We start from the raw sequence: 22491 nt of genomic DNA on the forward strand, positions 1-22491 counted from the left end.
TAATGAAATTTCAATGCCGACAAAACACATATTTAGGAGAAGGCCTATGTCCTTTTATGTCATGAATCATGATTATGACGTCCAACAATTTACAACTCCATCATCGATGGTACTACAGTAATAAAATCAACTCTTGTATAAACATATTGACATACTTGTGCATTAACTGTGTATAAGATTTTCAGGAACAGGAATGTTGATAAATTTTCCTAAGAACGGTACGAAACTCTTTCTGAAAATCGGAAAGGCAAGTTCTATGTTGACAAAGTTATTGAAAATCAAATGGGAGTGAAGTTTAAATAATATATACGAATACGACGCCCTCATCAAAATTAATTGGAAAATTGATTCTGATATAACCATTCTTAAATATTCTTACAAAAAAATTCTAGTTAAGAGTATGCAAATGTTTGTTACACTTCGCTTCTTTTGTCTCACACTTCTGTCTTTTGTATTTAAGTATGTCTGCAGTGCGGCTTGATTCATTAGTTCTCGGCAAAACCAAAAATCACAAATAAAACTGAAATTTGTTGTATGCTCATTACTTTTTATCATTCTTACAACCAATGTTATATATGATTAGCCCGAAAATGATATTGTTTTCATGGACAGGAAGGGCGCATCGATGTCTGGAAGTGTGGGGGAGGACCAAGCTCGACTTATTGACCCTATTGAAAACAGAAATGCAGTGGTTCATGTATACAAGCACGGTTTCATATGATTTGTTGTCCATATGTATGAAAAAGAACCTAACGTGATAGCTCAAGAACTAGGAGTCCCGTGATCTTTCCTAACACGACTGTTCAACTCCAAACAACAAAGCCCTGGTCCTTTCTTGAACATCAACGTTCATAATCCTTTTCATTTTTGGCATAAGCTGGTACTATATGTGAGTCTTTTTGTTTTTGGCATGAGCTAATATTAATTGTGATGTCCCTTGAAATTTGATAAAAATATGTAACTTAAATGTGAACAACTAAAATTGAAAAACATCACAATATATTAGCTTAGATTGTGGTTATAGTGCATGATCATGCTTGTAATTGCATGAGCACATCGCTTTAATTATTATTTAATTTTAATCAAGATTATTATTATACCGTTTTAGGATTTTATATTATTGAATATACAATATCTTATGTATTCTATGCTAGACTTTTGACTAATTAAAAAACCTTTTGAGAGTTTTCTCATCTTTTCTGGTGGATTCAAGATTTATCTTATTCGAGATCGTTTTAGTAGATTCGTGTGTATTCTTAAGAATGAACAATTTTTAATCCTAACTTTCGTTTTCATGGGCACATGTTATGCGCCAAATTTCATGTACTTAACTAATTTTGATTGACTATTACTTATTAATAATGATGGACCCCTGCACTGCAATACAGAAACTCCAGCTAAATACATAAAAATTAGCGCTTAGCATGTGCTATGAGCACACACTAATCAAACCCTTATTTAAAATAACATTTTGATCATGTTAAGCACTAAAATTTATGAATTTGGATGCTTTTAATTGGCGTGGTTGTTGTAAACGCGGGAATCCATCATTATTAAAGAGTGTATAAGCCAATCAAAATAAGGGGTCGTTTGGTTCACGGGTATCTGGAATCAGGTATGGTTTTGATGATTCCAAACCCATACTTGATGTTTGGTTCCAAAAAATAAAATTTGAAACTCATACCTTAAACCCCCAGAATATGAGTTTTTGATACCTGAGGGAGGAGGTGGGTATCAGATGGAGGTATGAGAATCAGCTTCATTTTTGATTTTTTGTCTATGTTTCAGTAATAAAATATTAGTTTTTAATACAACAATAATCAATGACGCAAAATATATAATACTAATTATTTTTACAATTTTTTAATTATTATAAATTAATAATTTAAATATTTTAAAATTTTGAATATATTGATTCCAGCACTCAACCAAACACATGATATCAGATATGATACCTTAAACCCATATCGTCTTAACCCGATTTCTCATTCCAACACCAAACCATTCTGCGAACCAAACGACCCCTGAGAAAAATTTATCAAATTTTATGCTTATTGTCCATAAAAAAACCGTTTAAAAAAATACAACTTATCGAAATTCCATAAAAGCAGAACTCTTTCCTTTACTCACCTCCATACAAAAGGTCAGCCGCCAAATCTTGAACATTTGTTCACCAAGAAATAACCTATACTCGAAAAGATTTACACACAACGTTTGTTTCTTTTATCTTGTTCTTAGGCTCAAAGAGATCGAAACTTTTTCAAGAATCACTTGATTTATTGAACTATGGGACCCTGTTCTAGGATACTCTTTCATGGCAGGAAAATGGGTTCTTCTAGTTTGCTCTCTTGTTCAAAATCTGATCATATTTTTAGTAAAATTTCATCAAATTTGAGTCAAAATCGAAAATTTCATAAATACCCATCTGGGGTTTCGGGGTCTAATTGTTTTAGTCAATTCAAGAACTCAAATTTTGCCCCAAGTTGTGTTCAAGAATCTAGGGTCTTGGTTGCTTTGATTTCTAGAGGTTTAGGGGGTTTTAGGTGTAATTCAACAAGTGTCGAAACCCGCGTAAATGAGAACAACTTTGAGAGGATTTATGTGCAAGGGGGATTAAATGTGAAGCCATTAGTGGATATAATTGATAAAGATGAGAATGTGATTGGTAGAGATGAGGAGTCTAGGGTGGTTTGTGAGGTGGAGGAGAAGATTGATGATGGAGTTCCGGTGAATTTCGAGGAGGGTGAGGTGGTAGTGAGCAGTGGTAGAGTGGAGTCAGAGGCTGAGAAGGAGGCTTGGAAGTTGTTGAGGGAAGCCGTGGTTTCGTATTGTGGGAGTCCTGTGGGAACTTTGGCTGCGAGTGATCCTGGTGAGAAGCTGCCATTGAATTATGATCAGGTGTTCATACGGGATTTTGTTCCGTCTGCACTTGCTTTTTTGCTCAAGGGAGAAAAGGAGATTGTCAGGAACTTTCTCCTTCATACCTTGCAGTTGCAGGTAATAATCACCGTAATGAAGTTCAAGCATCGCATTGTGAATATGAAATTTGGTTTGCATTGTAGAATTTATAGTTGTAGCATTAAAATAATTAAGTTTTTGTAATAAGATTAATAGTAATGTCAGTGATGTGAATTATAGAGATTAGATTGTTAAAGTGGAACATGTCGCAGCCATTTGTTTAAATATTCAGCTTTTTTTAATGAATTTGTTGAACGATGTTAAAATGAGGTACTGCCCTTTCAAAGCACTGTAGCTTGTTAGGACATCATCTTTGAGCAAATTTTTTAGTATGCGCCCTTTCTTTTTTATCTTTCTAATCTCTTGTTGTTATAGTATTTGTGATGGTGCATGTGGCTTGTACAACCTTGTTTGGAAATTTTTGATACCAAATATCTTGTAATATTAGCGTGAGGTTAGTTAATCTGTAGATGCATTGTGCAGGTTGTGGACAAATGTTATGGCTTACTATACAAAATATTTTAAATTTGCATCGTAGTTATAACAGCTAAGCTAATTTAGGGGCGTTTGGTTCGCTTATGGGAATGGGAATGACATGAAATCCCAAGGGGTAGGGGTAAATGATTTTCCCACGTAATGGGAATGAGGTTCCCATTCCAAACAACTAAATTGCTAATCTAGACACTAATATTTGCGTTAACCGGACTCATTAACCATGAAACCAAGGCCCCCTTAATGTAAGCTTTTATTAGGTATAAGTTTTTGAATATATATATATATATATATTTCATTGAGCATTCATAGAACAAGCAATGGCTCTGTTGTGTTTGACAATGTTATAATATTTTATTATTTTCGTTGGTGGTTGACGCGAGACACTTTTGGTCATAAGCTTCCTTAATTCTCAATGATTTCCTTGTTTTTTCTACCAAGAGTTGGGAGAAGACGGTGGACTGCTACAGCCCTGGGCAGGGGTTGATGCCAGCAAGTTTTAAAGTTAGAACCGTGCCTCTTGATGAAAACAAGTATGAAGAAGTTTTAGACCCAGATTTTGGGGAGTCAGCTATTGGCCGTGTTGCTCCTGTTGACTCTGGTACGTGTAACTTTGTTAATGTGTAGCTCCAACAAACAGTACTTCTATTATATGAAGCTGCTTCTTTATATTTTTGAGAACGGTATGGTAGTTTTGTTGATCCATGCGACACAAGTGCTAGCTTACTACTTAAACTTGAAGGGGTGGGTTAAAGGCTTAAAGTGTACTTGGCAAAATCAATAACGAGAAAAATGAGTATAACAAAGGCAGTTTGTGTTCAGTATTTTCAACAATACTGCTTATCCGAATACTTCAATTAGCATCATACATTACTTAAACAGATTATAGCTCAACAATAACCAATGAATCTAAAATATTCTAGTCAGTTAAAATTACAAAATTTAGGTCGTAAAACTGATTTTTGACAGGATTGTGGTGGATAATTTTGCTGAGAGCTTATGGGAAGATCACCGGTGACTATGCATTACAAGAAAGGGTGGATGTCCAGACAGGAATAAAGCTGATTTTAAATCTTTGTTTGTCTGATGGGTTTGATATGTTTCCATCTTTACTAGTGACTGATGGGTCCTGCATGATAGATCGAAGAATGGGTATTCATGGTCACCCTCTAGAAATTCAGGTGAGCTGAATTGTTATTAATATGTAGTTTTTAATAGTTTCCAGTTTACTGTCATAATGTTTAAATCTTCTTTTGTAGATACTTTAATGCAAATGCTTCCCAACTTACAGATTAGAAATGTGATGATGTCTTATAACTGGATATGTTTATAGCATAGGTTTTATAAGTCGGTTGATCCTAACATATGCCACATGTTGTAAATATTTAACAGTGAACATGAGGCTCCATTGCTAACACACTTGATCACTATACTTTCAGGGATTAAGATGTAGAAACCTAGCTTGTTGTTTAAGAGCTTGGGGGAGACAGTAGGTGTCCACCATGAATTAAATCTGCAATACATTAGTCATGTAATTTCTATTCATAGTTGGAGTTAAAACTTGTTATCTGTAAGCTTTTCATTCCAATTAAGGTAGAGACGTTGCAACATATTTTGATACCATTAATATCCTACCAATTTCTTTAATGCATCGTTTGGTCCATAGTTTAGTAGAAACTACTTTCTTAATGCATCATTTGGTCCATAGTGTACTGGAAACTACTTTCTTAAATTTAGAACAAAACCCAAGCTCATGTGGGAATTAGTTTCTTGGTTTTGGTATAGTCACTGCGCACATTAAGAGGCTTACTTGTATGAATTAACATGGGGGATTTTTAACATGGGATATTGTTTTGCTTAGGATGTTCCGTTTTGGGGACGCATCTTGTGTACTGTTTTTAATTTGTTTTCATGTGATGATGAACGAGAGGCAAGTTTAATTTGTATCCGTCTATCCATATCTATATACATATATGATGACATAACTAATATGTCATTATAATTATAAAAATCGGAATAGTTTATTGACCTTTTTGTTCTAGATTTTAAGTGTTCTATGCTAAAAGTTTTGATTAACACATTGCATTGTGTTATTTCTTAGCCTCATTGATGCTCATAGCTTACTTGATTAACGGTTTTTATATTACATCATATTATCATGACCTGTATTAATACCTTGTATCTGTACTCTACAACTCTCTATAGACTATAGTAGTAAACTTAATATCGATGACTGTTCAAGTTCCAATACAAGTCTCTTCCTATACTTTTTGCTTATATTATTTTTTCCAATCTTTATCCGCAGTCCTTATTTTACTCAGCTTTAAGGTGCTCTCGGGAAATGCTTACTTTAGATGATGGATCCAAGAACTTGGTGAGAGCCATTAACAACAGACTTAGTGCTTTGTCGTTTCATATAAGAGAATATTACTGGGTAGATATGAAGAAAATCAATGAGATTTACCGGTATAAGACGGAGGAATATTCTACAACTGCTACCAACAAATTCAACATCTACCCTGAGCAAATTCCTAATTGGCTAATGGACTGGATTCCTGAGGAAGGTGGTTATCTAATCGGCAATCTACAGCCAGCTCACATGGATTTTAGATTCTTTACTCTTGGAAATTTGTGGTCCATTGTTTCATCTCTGGGAACTCCAAAACAGAATAATTCGATTTTAAACATGATTGACGCCAAATGGGATGATCTTGTTGGTCATATGCCTTTGAAGATATGTTATCCTGCACTGGAATTTGAAGAATGGCGCATCATCACTGGCAGTGATCCCAAAAATACGTGAGTTTCATTAAACTGTTTACTAATTACTCAGTTTGTGATTTTCTTGCACAAACCATTAAAGTGCAGCTACTGTGGAGTTGTGACAAATATATTCTCACTTGGCTATTCATACCTGCTCAATTTTGTTGACCTTTGCAGACCTTGGTCATATCATAATGGTGGATCGTGGCCCACACTTATATGGCAGGTAAAAATCAATAATTTGATTATTTTTTGGGATGCTAGAAAGTGTCATAGATTTATCAATCTGCATCTTCCTATTCTGAACCCCTAGAAACGGACTCTTTATGATAATAAATTAGGATAAAGCTGTCTATGTCAGGAGTTTGCTATATTGCTTAGTCTTGTGCACTCGGTAGACTATATTTCTGGTTCATATTGCGAAGTAATACTCCCCTCTGTCCCATCTATGCTGGCCACATATCGATAGTACTTGTCTGATAAACACTGGCCATTCTATTAATTAAGGTAAATTATAAAATTTCATTACTTTCTGTCTGCTGTCAATTAACATCTATTACTAATTTGATATTTCGTTATTAATTAAGGAGAAGCTTAGGAATCAAATTATAAATTTAATAGCTATCAGTCTGCATCGACTGTTGATTGATTGCGAAAAGGTGGATTTTAGTCTGTGGATAATATAAAATGAGGGAGCGTACTTTTTAGTTTACCGTCAACTACCCAATCAGTTCAAGGGGCTAAATGGGTTGCTTTCTGAAATGAGAATACCCTCTGGGAAAGCAACTCATCTGTGATTCGCATCGTGAGCTTAAATGCTGGCTGTAACTTAACAATAATTTAAAATGAGACAAGTAAAAGACTTTTAGCTCCTGTTATATTATCATGCCTTGTTGAGAATTGGTAGAGTTTGCCTCCTAATAGAAGCAGCAAATTAGACCTTATTGAGGTCAAGTAGTGGAATCTTATACTTGGAAGTATCATGCAACTGTTATCAGAGAGAAGTTATTATGCTTGCACTATTCAAAATTTTTAACATCCAAATTGTTATATTTCTCTGCCTTCCAGTTTACTCTAGCATGCATTAAGATGGGAAGAACAGATTTAGCATGGAAAGCCGTTGACTTAGCAGAGAAAAAGCTTCCTGCAGACCACTGGCCTGAATATTATGACACAAGAAATGGAAAGTTTATTGGAAAACAATCTCGGCTCTATCAAACTTGGACCATTGCCGGATTTTTAACTTCCAAAATGCTCTTGGAGAATCCGGAAAGAGCTTCACTCCTTTTCTGGGATGAAGATTATGATCTTCTTGATATATGTGTTTGTGGACTCAGTAATTCTGGCCGGAAGAAGTGCTCCCGGTTTGCTGCCAGGTCTCAAATCCTTGTGTAGTGAGAATTAATTACCAAAGTGAACACATCTTACTGCTGTACAGCTAATAGTAAAATATCACTACAAAATAAAGATAGAATTTAACACAGTTATTTGTGATAACATACTAGCATAATACAAGATTGTTATCAGATCAAGAATTAGTTGATCTGAGTAGTTATTTGAAATACATAAATCATATTTCAGGGCTGCTGAAATAGTTTGTATCCCTTGTGATGTAATAATATGAGTGTATATTATATAGCAATCGCTTATACTTCTGATTGTGACTTCTGCAATTTTGTTTTTGTGAATTAGAATCGATTGATAGAATCATGCAACTAAGTATATAGTAATAATGTAACTTCATATTCGAAATGTAATCTCTTGAATTTCAAAGAATGCCTGAATCTTAAAATCCTATGTTAATTGTGTTTTAAAGGTCTCTACACTAAATATGTCTGAAAAATACTAATTCATAAGTTTATATATCCTTTAAAGATGATCTCAGAAACGTTACCCTTCCTTGTATAAATATATTAGAGAAGAAAGAGCTCACATTTGAATGACAAAGGCCATCTAGTAAATCCAGAAACTTTAAAAAGGTTATCTTACACTTTAACCATTCATGTTATCTCTACTCATGAGAGTGTCCAAAACCCTAAAACATAAGAACAATCATAAATCAAAGAACTACTACACACAACATAGAAATCATTTCAATAGCATCACATAGCAAGAGAACTGTGCTAACTTAATTGAAAACAAACATGCATTGATATAGAATATACAGACTATACTTTGTTTCTAAGCTCTCCAGGCAACCATGGCTCCTAGAACTTGTCAAGCTTCGAAGCTTTGATGATGGGGTGAGCTTTGTTGATAGCATCAATTGGCGCTGTTCGATAATCAAATGATCTGCACAACTACTTTTCACACTAGCAACTGAAACCTGTTTAACCCCATGTTTGCGACAATCTGCACCTATTTGGGCTCACTTTAACTTTCACCTCTGAATTCTGGTATAGAATGAGAAGTGGCCGATGCTTAACTCAGGGCAATCTTCGACTCCACCACTCCAACGTGCAAATTAATGGCATCGGCAACTGCAGCCTCCTTGCCAGTCTTCCCAGAATTACCATTCACAATATTTTAAATGGATGTTGCTGCGATTTTTGCTTGCTCCTGCTTCAATATCATGTCTTTGTGGCACTTGGAGCACATGGCCATAGTTTCTGAACTACAAAGAAGCCACAATTGTTGACACAAAGAACAGGTCCTTCTGGAGATTGGCAGCATGTTTTCTTTGGAGCCTCCGTAAGAGAATACAAGCAACATAAATGCAAATATTACAATGCATAAATGCAAATAGTACAAGCGTACTTTTTTAAACCCTGAAGACAAGCAAGAGGATGTCACTTTAGATAACACCAATGCAATAACACAATGGGATTTAATTGCTTAATAGAGATTAATCATAACTCAATATTACAAATATAGTTTTTCAATATCATACCATCTTTCCTAATTGCTCAGGCAATTCGTCGAGCTTTGAAGTTCCATCGAGGTATAGCACTTGAAGACACTTCAGCTTCCATATGCTATTTTGGAGACTAGTAGGGCTTTCACAAGAAGACAACTGCAGATCGACCAAACTGATTAGCTGTCCAGAAGATTTAGGCAGTTGAATTAATGGACTACAACCAGCATTAAACTTCCTTAAGCTTTCCATGTTCGTGAATTGCTCGGGTAACCATATTAGCTTCTTTCAACAACAGATACTAGCAGTTGCTTAATTACACTATAACTTGCATCAAACATTTTCAGTCCTTTCATATCACCCAATTCCTCTGGCAAGCGTTTCAGATTCACACAATAAGACAACTCAAATGGCCCACATTAGTTAATTGTACAATTAACTCGGACAATTCTTTCAACTGTTTGCATTCATAAAGATCCAAATGACCCAATTTAGCCAACCGTCCAACTGAAGAGTGTACTTTCAAAAAAAAAATTACAACCAGCAAGCAACAACTTCTCAACCAACTTTAAATTGCTCAGGTGAGGGATTGTTTTCAGGTTCTTTGAGTAACTGACATTTATAGTTCCCGGGCTCCCAACAGGCAGTATAAAATATAAATAAAGGCACCATATTTTCAGTTTTCTTATCCAAAATTAGGCTACTCATTGTACATCACACATCTATAACAATTCTAGTAAATTATTTATTTAGTGCTAATTGAGGTGTACCTTTCTGTGTTTTTTGTGTATGGAATTTTTTTGTAAATACATCATACATCATATATGTATGTTATTATAAAAGAAGAGTAGATATTAGCAGTTAACCTTGACAATTGTGTGCAGCGTCCATCCTTCAATTCCATAGCTAACGACAACACATTGCGCCGCAAACTCTGATTCTTCTCATCCAGATCTTTCAATAATGGATCTATTTCTCTATCACTCGCCATTAAAATGTCCAACAAAAGGTACTCAAATTCTGCAAAAGTGCACTAAATAAAGACCAGTAGTTATTGATCTATCTGTCACTTTCAGACTTTGGCTCGAGTCAAAGCTGCAACCGTGTCTGCATGTCAAATCACCAAATGTAACTCAATTTCAACCAAAAACATTCAACAATACTAAAAATTGAAAGCATACATCAACATCAAGATAATAGATAACTATTGAATATAGAGAGAAAGGCAAGTTATTCTTCATTTATACATAAAATAGATAAACAGAGAAAAAATGGCATATAAATTACTATAAAGCTCAATTAATCTTTGTTTTGGGTAATGCTTCTAAAAGCACAAGTAAACTACAAAGCATATAAATAAGATTCAAAAAATATTTACTCACCGATCAGAACTCTTCCCAGTAGTATAGTTACTAGTTGTTTTTCTAGGATCTACAAAAAACTTGGAACAAGAATTCCAATTAAGGTGGTCAAAAAAGCCATCATAATGAAGGCACAACGCCATTCCCGAACACCTAAACTTCATTTCTGCCCATTACAGTGGCAAGAACTGCAACGTCTACGCCACCTGTTGTGTCAACAAGGTTTAGAACCAAATTCAGCCCCCATCACACCATCCATACAACACTGAGCTATAAAAGACTGGAGCACAGGCATCACAACCACGAGTGCAAAGCTATTTACAGCACCGCAAAAAACAGTTTGCTTAAAATATTGACTTGTCCTCACTGCAGCTCTTGACAATGCCCATACAAGAGTTCCACTACTGGAAGATCCAGTGTTGTGAAACACGCAAAATAAAAAAAGCGCAAGATCCAATTTTGAAGCGCAACTCGGGAAGCGCGATTACTCGCGCGATTTTTGGACAAAAATGAAATTATCTATATAATTATAAAATTTCGAGAATGTTACTTCTAATATTAGTTTCAAACAAAAATAATAGTTTCAACATAGTGGAAATATCACATAACTATCATATTATCAATCAATAACATTTAGTAACATGAACTGGATTCCCAAATTTCCACTCAATATCAACATTTCGAGTCATCTTTAACTATGGCTCAAGTGATCAGTAACTTTTAAAAGAGTAATTTCTAAGGGGAATTTAATCGAACACCTAACAAACACTGTAAATAGTATATAAAATTTAGCATATATGCTATATATTTAAGGCCAGGATGTCAAAGAAATATAGAGAGATGAAGAGAGAAGGTCGAGAGAAACAGAGATGTGAAGATGAAGAGAGATCGATAGAGTAGACAGAGAGAGATAGGACATACCTGAGTGAAAATGACGGCTGATAGACAATAAGTTGTGAGGAAGTAGTTTATAACTTATGAAGATATAAGTAATTTTTTTAAACCCAAGGGTATTTCAGTCGTCCTATACTTTTGCGAGTTTTTGCGCTTTTTATTGCGAGTTTTGGCGAGTTTTTGCGAGTAATCGCGAGTTAAACGCGATTTTTGGACAATTTCAAAATCGCGCTAAATCGCTCATACGCAACTCGCGGAATCATCGCTTACTCGCGAAGCGCGATTAATCGCGCGATTAAGCGCGATTTTCACAACACTGGGAAGATCATAGTTTGATATACCAGCCAAAGGTGATGCAAGGCCTTAAACAAAGTTTCATACGAATGTAAGTTAATCTAGATCAGATGGCACTGCATTCAAAGCACTGACCTTGTAAACGGCTTAAATAAAACTTTCCTCAGAACACTTCATTATAGCAGCTAGGTTAATGAAAAAAATTTCGAGAAACTAATTTTACTTGGATTCACTGAGTATTGGACTGTTACCAATACTCCTCGCAGCACAACTACTATCCTTAAAGTGGTAAAAATGATATCAGTCCCTTATTATGATTTCACGATTAAAAGCCATAGAAACAAGTTTTGCTGCCTCATGACAATCAGTGCAGATGCAAAAGTTCTTGATTATTCTAATTGATTCTGAAGGACTAATGGCTACGAGACCAAAGGCGATTGCAATTTTCTCACTATGTCTAAAAAGAGCAGTTTCCTTGTCCTCCTCATCAACATCATATGATACCTCATTTGTATCTGGTAAATAACCCATTACTCTCAATCTTTTAGACATTTCCGTCAGCATCTCCTCAATCTCATGAATCCTAGGATGGGTCCTATCACCTGCTAGGAATTCATAAACAACACCAGTTGCCTCAATTGACCTGCAACCTGGAGTTTTAAGCATGCTGTTCCGCATCATCATCCCTCTGATTTCTCCAACATCATGCCAATTACCTTTAGACACATATATATTAGATAATAAGACATGAAACCCATCATGATAAGGTTGAAGTTCAATAAGCTTCCTTCCTATCCTCTCTCCCATTTCATTATCATCGTGTCTTTCACAAGCACCTAGCAGTGCACCCCAAGTAGCAACTTCAGGAAACATAGGCATGCTTACAATTAGCTCCTCTGCTTCTTTTAGCAATCCAGCACGTCCAAGTAGATCAACCATACATCCATAATGTTTAATGTTCGGTGCAATTCCTTGTTTATGAATCATGCTTTCAAAGTGGCTACGACCCTCCTCGACTAAGCCCATATGGCGACAAGCACTAGAACAGCCACAAATGTTATCTCATTAGGCTATACGCTACATTTCTTCATAACTGAAAACGTCTCAAGTGAATTTTCTATTAACACCAATCATTGCAAAGCCAAGAATTAGTACATTCCAAGATGACACACCCTTCTCCTCCATACCATGAAAAAATTCCTGTGCATTCTCTACAAGCCCACATTTGATGTACGTGTCTATAGGGGTTGCCAAGGATAGCATTGATCTTGAAACCATTCTTCCTAATGCAGGCATGCAGCCATTTCCCCAGTGAAAGGGTAGGCAGGTGGGTGCAAGCCGAGATCACACTAACAAATGTGGCTTCATCCAGCCTCACTTCTTGGTGAAGCATAATTGAAACAATGTTAATGTTTCAGCAACTGACCAAGTTGGGCATGACAAGATATCATCAGGCTCCATGTTACAGTATCTTTCTCGCTCATAGAGTCGAATAACTCTCTGGCCTTGTCACTTTTGCCACATTTCAAGTAACCAGAGATCATAGAGTTCCATGATATTTGATCCAACTGGTAGCTCACTTTAAATATTTCTTCTGCAGCCAATATATTCCCACATGTCGAATACATGTGCATTAAATCATATTGAAGGTTAACATAAGAATCAATTCCAATTCTTAAGCTTAATCCATGAATCATCTTTCCTGTCTTGACAACAGACAAATGTGCGCATGCAGAAAGTATACTAACCAACAAACCTTGTCTATTCCAATCCCACATCCATTCATTTCCACAAACATAGTTAACGCAGTCCACGAAACCAAATCCTTCGCACCCTCATCAAACAATCGAAGAGCCTTAGCCTCATGCAAATCTCCCATCATTACATACTCTGCCAACATCGAATTCCATGACACCGAGTCTCGAACACCACTCCCGTCAAACACCTTCCTTGCATCCCTTACACTCCCACAACCAACATACATAGTTACATACTAATCAAAGTATTCTTCACATAAACATCAACCTCAAACCCCACTTTCAAAACATGATTATGCACTTGTCTCCCCTCAAAACACACCCTCTAGACCCCATAGCCTGCAAGAATTGGGTAAGTACAATTATCAGCACCCTCATTGTTCAACAACATCATTCTATAAAAAAGACAGCACTAACACAATTCTCATTAAAACAAGCTCTTATCATGGTATTATAAATAAACCCATTTGGGTTCTCAACACAATCAAAAATCTTGTAAGAATAATCAATATGAATAAAGGGTGATGAAGTTGAGAACTTTAGAAGCTTACTGCAGCATATGTGTCTTTTATATAAGCAGTGGTGAACTGGATCTTCGAGAGAGTATTTGATTGAATTGACTGTACGTTTGACATTGACTCAGAAAGCTGTTGAAGATTGAGAGATCTATTGTTGATTCAATAGATTTCAAACAATTCAATGTACGCAAGTATAGATGAAAGTCAGGCCCGATCCTGAATTTTTGGAGGGCCCAGGGCAAAAAAAAAAAAATGGAACTTTTTTAAAAAAAAATAAATTGGGGCTTTTTTTAAGAAATTTCAAAATATCAAATTTTTACTAAAATATATTACAAAAGAAGTTCTAAATAATTTATAAATAATGACATAATACACAATTCAACATTTCATAAAAAATGAGTTTTATGAGTTTTCCGATATGTAAAATCATTGATGATAACTTCAATTCATTGATGACCAAGAAACCCTTGATTTATCAAATGCAGAATCTCTGAATAACTTCAATTCATAGATGATAAAACTCATAAGTGATGCACCTTCAAACTGCAACTTATCTCTATTTAAATTGTAGAAAGAAATAGTTGTCATAGTTAAGAATAGATTAAGAAGAATATTCCAAGAGATTTAATGGTTACAACGGCTTGTTTTTTTTTTGGGAAGTATTCAGATTTAATGGAGACAGAAAGGATGGAGATGAGGGGAGAAGGAGAGACGAGCATGGAGCTGAAATAAAATTGGGTTGGGTATTTGGATGTGTAATGTGTTATGGATCTGTTGTATTATTTCTTGTGTATCAATTTTAATTTTTCTTTCTCTTGCCTTTCAATTTTTTCTTTCATTTCTCTTATTTATTAATTTAATTATTTTGTTAATCAATTTTAATATTTTCTATGTCAAAAAAATAACTTAAAAATAATAATTATTTTGACAAAAATAATTATAATATTTTCTACCTTAAAAATAATACTTAATACAAATGAAAACAATAATTTTTTTGACAAAAAAATAATATAATTAAATAACTTAAAAATTTTGGGGCCCCTCTTACTCTTGGGCCTTAGGCCACCGCCCCTCTGGCCTACCCTCATAACCGGGCCTGATGAAAGTGTGAGTTTGAGTGAGGTTGTTTGAAGAAAAATGGGACAAATGTCCTGTGACTGGTGTGACAGTGTCTGGATTTTATTCAAATCTTTTTTTTACCAACTAAATGTGTAAATACAACATCATAATTTTCGGGTCTAAAACTGTAAATTAGACGGAACCGAATCGATCGATCCAAGAATGAATCAGATTTAATCTCAAAAAATTTCAATCTTTGATCCGCTACAAATCTTGAAAAATTCAAAATAATATATCATTTAAATTATTTATTAAAACAATATAAATAATAAGAAGAACAATAACACTTAAAAATGTAGTTTTATCTATCTCAAAAAGAATTTAATCTTTAGCGTTAATTCTCTATAGACACACAATTTTAAACTAAAACTTTTGCATGTAAAAGACATTTAACCAAGAATAATGGTTATAAATAAAATATAATTCATATATAATACTAACTACACTAAAACATATATCTCGACCTTTTTCCCCAAATATCTTAATTATCATACAATCATACAATATATATAATAATAATGAAAACTACATAGAAAAAGTTTTTTGCTTCCCCGGAATGTACAATTTTTTTTTTCATGACATTATTAATATTTTGTAGATTATTTTTGAAGTAGTGGTATCTTGGAAAAAACGAGAATAATTTAGCCCAAAAAAGGAAAAGAAAAGGAGAATATCTTATTTGTATAAGCCAGCCCAGTCAGAAACGCAAAAAGCTCCACCTATATAGCAATATTTTCATCATTCTTGGACTCTCACAACTCATCTCTCTCAATCTCCAAAAACCCTAAAACACCCGAATCATATACAATGGATGCAGCTGCTGATCTCAACTCATACTTCAAGAAAGGCGCAGAGGTGGAAATTAGCAGCAATGACCCAGACTTCCGGGGCTCATGGTACATGGGCACAGTCATGAGCCGCTCAAGAACCAAGAACAAGAACAATGTGTTTGTTGAATACAAGACTTTGATGAATGATAGAGATGAGACCAAGCCCTTGAGGGAGAAGCTTGATATAGTGCAGTTGAGGCCACCGGCTCCTCGGGAATCGAGCCGGGGTTTTAGGTTTGGGGAGGAGGTTGATGCTTATCATAATGATGGATGGTGGGAAGGGGTTATTACCAGGGCTAATGGGGGTGTTTTTACTGTCTATTTTAGAGGGACTAAGGAGGAGTTGGGTTTTGGTGCTGAGGAGTTGAGGGTTCACAGAGAGTGGGTCAAGGGGGTGTGGGTCCCACCTCTGGAGACTCATGGTGGTAATGAGGTATGCTTTTTTTTTTTTTGAATTTTGTTGATTTTTTTTTGTTCCTAGGATGTTGATGTGGGACCCACTAATGGGGTATGTTTGGATGTTTGGTTTTTAGAATCTGGGTCATAATCTTTTTTTGGTGAAGATGAATGAAATATTGACATGCATGTAGTTTTGATGTTCAAAATGTGGAGATGCAGTAAATATAAGAGCTTTTTTCTGGTTGTGTAAAAAGCTGAGGTCTTTTTGTTTGTTTGTTAGTTTTGGATTATTATCAGATTTATGCATAGGATGTGTACTTGCAACTGTTTGCAGGTTCTTTGTTTTCAGTAGTCATTTGATGTCAATCTTAACTTGCCTTTTGACCTGCATGCCCATGTTTAGCTGAATTTTATATAAAATTGGCTCTATTGATGATGATTCAGTTTTTTTGTTTCACTGTTGTGGTAACTTTATTGACTACAATTGGGGGTTTTGTCATGCAATTTTCAGAGGGATGAATTCATAAAGTTGAGAACCCTTTTTTGATTTTGTTTCTCAAGCAAAGTACAAGTCTTTTTAGACACCTAAAAATGTGCTGTCTGGTTGCAAAATATCCATTGCACACTTATGTTCTGGTTGTGAGTTGATTATAAATTAAACAGTTTAACTGGTATGTACTGTGTGTTGTGAAGGCCTAACAAATGTTGCACGAACTGCTTAGTACAGGGTCTGTTAGTGACTATCATAAGGCTCTGTTTTAGGCTTCCCTCATAGACGATACGGGGGACATCGTAACAGCCTCTACGCTGCTTGTTTTTATGATTTTTGGTAGTGACATATTAATTTTCAGTACTCTTACGTCAATGTCAAATTATGTGTCAATAGAATTTTTCGACAGCATGCCAAGTTTCCATAACATGTAAAGTTTATACGCATAGTATGTGAACACTGTTGGTTTTAGAGCCAATAATATATCCGCATTGAGCCATGTTTTGAACTAAAGCTCTATATATTGGATATTTGAGCGTTTGGTTGATAAAGTAAGGACAATTAAATGATTGTAGAATATCATCTAGTATTTTCACCTCTGCAGTGTACCAAAAAAGTAGTCTTACCTAGGTTGCTGAGAGAAGTAAAAGCACTTAGTATTGAAGTTGGACTTTTTAAGGTAGAATCTTTGCTGCAATCTTCAGTGTCCAAGGTGGTGGAGCTATAAGAATAAAATAATTATTGCCCTCAGGGACAGAGCAATGATGAAGAAGTTACGGGGGCAAAATATCATTTCATCCTATAAATTAATTGTGTTTAAATTATATATTTAAGTATTAACTTAAAAAACTGTAACTTTATTAACCTACAATTTACACTGCTTTCTATATCAGTTCTATCAATATATCCAGAAATTATTTACACACGAATTTTGAGGGCATAAATTCAATACTATTACACTTAATTTACAAGAATTAAAAAATTAATATGAAATACCAATATAATTATACTAATTTTATAAAAGTCTGGAGTTTGGGGATGTGTTTACAACTTTGTGAGTCCCCTTACTATCTCTGTTTGCCATCCTGAGCAGGTTGCTATTCTTATTGAATATGTCATTTAAGCTGAACTATTTCTAGTCTATACATTTTGTTATTATGATGACTACTAAATATCTGAGTTTATATGACAGATTGCATTAAATACACATGAAGAAGCACCTCTCAGCAGCATCACGGAGAACTTTGGTAATGGGACATTGGTTGAAGTTACTGGAGACAATTCAAATGTAGAAGAACCTTCCAAAAATATTGTAGAGAAGTTTGATAAAGGGACATTGGTTGAAGTGTCTACCGACGAGGAAGGCCTGCAGGGTGCTTGGTTTGCTGCAACTATTATTGACAAATTAAGTAATGATGAATACATGATTGAGTATCAAAGTCTAGTAGATGATGATGGCGCAAAACGTTTAAAGGAGAAAGCCAACATTAAGCACATTAGACCCTATCCACCTGAAACTGCAGACGTGGACTATTTCAGAGTGCTTCAAGAAGTTGATGCTCTTTACAAAGACGGTTGGTGGGTGGGTGTGATTACCAAAGCAATGCAAGGAAAAAAGTACTATGTTTATTTCAGGGCAACTGATGAGGAAACGGTTTTTAAACAATCCGATTTGAGGCCACATCAAGATTGGATTGACGGGAAATGGGTTATATCTTTCCAGGTATGACTTTTATGATTTCACAGTACACATTCCTGAGTTTCGAGTTTTGGTTCTGAAGTGTACTAAATAATAAAAGATAATGGAAATTTTATAATATACCATGATGCACCATAGTTTGCCGCTTTATGATTACTGGTTTCCTAACTTGACGATGACAAGAGCACGACACTTTCTGTTAGAGGCTGATTTGATTCTTTTTGCAGGCATTGAAGTTATAATTCTCAAAGGGATGCAATTGGCACATTCTTATGATGCGAGAACCAGATGTGAAAATATTTTTAACTGTAGATTCTGGAATCCATAATTACAAACTGCATGTACACTATTCTCATCTGTTAAACTTGTGGTATTAGAATGTAGTTTTGTTCTGCCGTAGTGTAGCTACTTTGGCAGTAAACCATAAGGTTAATATGATTGTGCTAGGTATGGTGGCTGTTTAATTGCAGAATGTGTAGTACTTTGGTAGTAGACCATGAACTTAAGATGATTATAGACTTGCAAATCTCTGATTTATATTCTGGTACCTTCTCGGTTCTAAAGTTTAGGTATAGCCAACTATACGCTCAGCAGGTACTATGTTCCTTTGTGACTAGCCTTGCCCCAGGTATTAGGTATTAGGTACCAGGTTTCATACTGGCTCTACAAGTGTCTCCAAGTTGTCTGTCAAACAGACTATCTCCAGTGGCCTGTATGTCTATCGTCATGTATCACTGGTGACTATGCATTACAAGAAAGGGTGTATGTCCAGACGGGCATCAAGCTGAATTTCAACCTTTGTTTGTCTGGTATGTTTCCATCCATCTTTATTAGTGACTGATGGGTCCTGCATAATAGATCGAAGAATGGGTATTCATGGTCACCCTCTAGAAATTCAGGTGAGCTGAATTGTCATTAATATGTAGTTTGTAATAGTTTCCAGTTTACTGTCGTAATGTTCATATCTTCTTTTGTAGATATGCTTCCCAACTTACAGATTACAAATTTGATGATGTCCATAACTGGATTTGTTTATAGCATAGGTCCTCTATAAGTCAGTTGATCCTAACATTTGTCACATGTAAATATTTGACAGTCAACATGAGGTTCCATCGCTACCACACTTAATCCTTTCAGGGATTAAGACGTAGAAACTTAACTTGTTTTTTTTGAGCTTAGGGGAGACTGAAGTTGTCCACTATGAATTAAATCTGTAATACATTAGTCATGTACTTTCTTTTCATAGTTGGAGTTAAAACTTGTTATCTGTAAGCTTTTCATTCCAAATTAGGTAGAGACACTGCAAGATATGTTGATACCATTAATATGCTACCATTTTTTTTTTAACCATCATTTGGTCCATGGTGTACTAGAAACTACTTCCTAAATGCATCATTTGGTCCATAGTGTACTAGAAACTACTTTCTTAAATTTAGACAAAAACCTAAGCTCATGTGGGAATGAGTTTTTTGGTTTTCGGTATAGCCATTGTGCACATTAAGAGGTTTACTTGAATGAATTAACATGTGGGATTTTTTTAACATGGGATATTGTTTTGCTTATGATGTTCCGTTTTAGGAATGCTTCTTTTATACTTTCTAATTTGTTTGCATGAAATGATGAATGGAAGGCAAGTTTGATTTGTCTCCATCTATCCATATCTATATACATATATGAGGACACAACTAATATTTCATTATAACTATATATATCAAAATAGTTTTTGACCTTTTTGTTCTTGATTTTAAGTGTTCTATGCTAAAATTTCTTGATTAACACATTGCCTTGTGTTATTTCTTAGCCTCATCGATGCTAATAGCTTGCTTGATTAATGCTTTTTGTATTACATTATGATGTGTATTAATACCATGTATCTTCTACAACTTTCTCTATAGACCATAATAGTAACTTGATATACATGCCTGTTCAAGTTCCACTGCAAGTCTCTTCCTGCAGAAATCATAAAAGTGTAGCTACAATGGAGTTGTGACCAACATATTCTCACCTGGCTATTTATATACCTGCCAATTACCTCAATTTTGTTGACCTTTGCAGACCTTGGTCATATCATAATGTTGGATCGTGACCTTTGCAGACCTGTGGCAGGTAAACATCAATAATTTGATTGTTTTTGGGGATGCCAGAAAGTGTCATGAATTTATCAATCTGCATCTTCCTATTCCGAACCCCTAGAAACGGAGTCTATATGATGATATATTAGGATAAAGCTGCCGATGTCAGGAGTTTGCTATATGAGAACTGTGCTAACTTCATAGGAAAACAAAGAGGCGTTAATACAGTAAATACAGAATCATACTTTGCCTTAACCTCTCTATACAACTATGGCTCCTAGAACTTGTCAAGTTTCTAAGCCTTGTTGATAGCATCCATTTCGGCAGTTCAATAATCAAAGGAGTACTCATGCTTGTCGCACCTATCTGGGCCCACTCTAATTTTCACCTCTATTCTGGTTGAGGATGAGGATGAGGAGTCGGACAATACTAAACTCAGGAAAATCCTCGACTCCAGTACTTCAGCTTGCAAAATAATGGCATCAGCAACTGCAGCATCCTTGCCGTTCTTGCCAGAACCACCATTCAGCGAGTTTTGCGCTCTCCTTTTTCTGTTGGAAACGTGTATGGGCTTAACACCAACGAGATGTATAATCAAAACACACACAACTTTTATAGATATAAATAAACTACAAACTATTTAGTACACAACTACACATGCATGGCTGCGGCCATTTCTTTCCAGAGCTGCTGTCTCTGATTTTCCTTATGTATTTTCTATTTCACTCGCTCGGTGTATATATTACATGCAGCAAGGAGAGCCTTATTTATAGGCTGCAGCAACCACATACATACATCACTGCTTACATAATCTTATATCTATTTATTTTCTTCTATGCAGCCTACCTTATTTGTAGGATTCAAAGCTTGACTCTTACACTTAACAGTTGATGCCATCTTCTTCTTTATTATCATCTAGCTTTTCACAGCCAGCCACCATATATTGAGGAGTTGATAAGGTTCTACCAGCTGGGTCATATACACACATAGCTGCTTATATTTAATGTCACTGAAGACCTGGAATTTTCTCTGCTTCATTTATTAGTGCATGCATGAAAAACTGCCACCTTTGCCTACCTTTATTTTAGGAGACTTTGTAGATAGCCAGTGCTCCTTCACTTATGTATTATTGCTGCAGCTTTTATTGACCGGAGAGTTTGGATTCTAACACTCTCCCTCAAACTCGACTTTCCATTTCGAGCTTCTTTTTTATTTTCTGAAACACATCTGGCTTCAACGGCTTAGTGAAAATATCCGCCAAATTTTCTTCCATTTTGCAATGCACCAGTTCCACAATTTTGTCGTTCACTTGTTCTCGAAGAAAATGATATTTAATATTGATGTGCTTGCTTCGACTGTGTGACACCGGATTTTTCGCTAGTGAAATTGCAGATTTATTATCCACGTAAATTGTAACCGGGTCTTCCTTTGCAAGATTTAACTCGCCCAAAATATAGCCTAGCCACATAGCTTGACATGTGCACGCTGCTGCTGCGATGTATTCTGCCTCACATATTGAGAGAGCGACTGCTTGTTGCTTCTTTGATGACCACGAAAATATCGCCGACCCAATATGAAAAGCATATCCCGAAGTGCTTTTTCCGTCATCCAAATCTCCACCATAATCACTATCTGAATAGCCGACTAATTTTGAATCTTGAGAATGAGTGTAAAATATACCATGATCAAGTGTACCTTTAATATATCTCAAGATTCTTTTAGCCGTCATGAAGTGATCTTGCTTTGGCTTCTCCATGTACCTACTAACCAATCCGACTGCATACATGGTATCCGGACGAGTGAAAGTTAGGTACCTCAGACTTCCAACCAAACTTTTGAACAATGTCGGATTTACCGACTCCCTCATTGAATCAATTCTGAGCTTTATGCCTGCTTCTGCAGGCGTGCTCATTGGCTTGCATTCCTCCATTCTGAACTTCTTTAAAATTTGCTCTGCATATTTTTTTTGACACATAAAAATCCCGTCTTAT

At 35.5% G+C, this 22491-nt stretch overlaps 2 protein-coding genes and 2 pseudogenes across 2 annotated transcripts; 2 read left to right on the forward strand and 2 right to left on the reverse strand.

Moving 5' to 3' along the window:
* The first annotated feature begins 2109 nt into the window (after window positions 1–2109).
* On the forward strand, window positions 2110–7868 carry LOC108202513 (alkaline/neutral invertase A, mitochondrial). The gene is made up of 6 exons (XM_017370950.2): window positions 2110–2997; window positions 3892–4051; window positions 4420–4631; window positions 5756–6249; window positions 6391–6439; window positions 7282–7868. The coding sequence occupies exons 1-6, from the start codon at window positions 2287–2289 to the stop codon at window positions 7606–7608; spliced, it is 1953 nt and encodes a 650-aa protein (XP_017226439.1). The 5' UTR covers window positions 2110–2286; the 3' UTR covers window positions 7609–7868.
* Window positions 7869–8268: 400 nt separating this feature from the next.
* On the reverse strand, window positions 8269–9319 carry LOC108201125 (zinc finger A20 and AN1 domain-containing stress-associated protein 4-like; annotated as a pseudogene).
* Window positions 9320–10106: 787 nt separating this feature from the next.
* On the reverse strand, window positions 10107–14190 carry LOC108202514 (pentatricopeptide repeat-containing protein At5g48910-like; annotated as a pseudogene).
* Window positions 14191–15549: 1359 nt separating this feature from the next.
* On the forward strand, window positions 15550–19088 carry LOC108202515 (protein AGENET DOMAIN (AGD)-CONTAINING P1-like). Its single transcript, XM_017370951.2, has 3 exons — window positions 15550–16273; window positions 17922–18452; window positions 18656–19088. Exons 1-3 carry the CDS (start codon window positions 15818–15820, stop codon window positions 18668–18670), a joined length of 1002 nt encoding a protein of 333 aa, XP_017226440.1. The 5' UTR covers window positions 15550–15817; the 3' UTR covers window positions 18671–19088.
* Window positions 19089–22491: the final 3403 nt, after the last annotated feature.

Source organism: Daucus carota, chromosome 9, assembly GCF_001625215.2.
Source record: "Daucus carota subsp. sativus chromosome 9, DH1 v3.0, whole genome shotgun sequence".
Taxonomy (NCBI): domain Eukaryota; kingdom Viridiplantae; phylum Streptophyta; class Magnoliopsida; order Apiales; family Apiaceae; genus Daucus; species Daucus carota.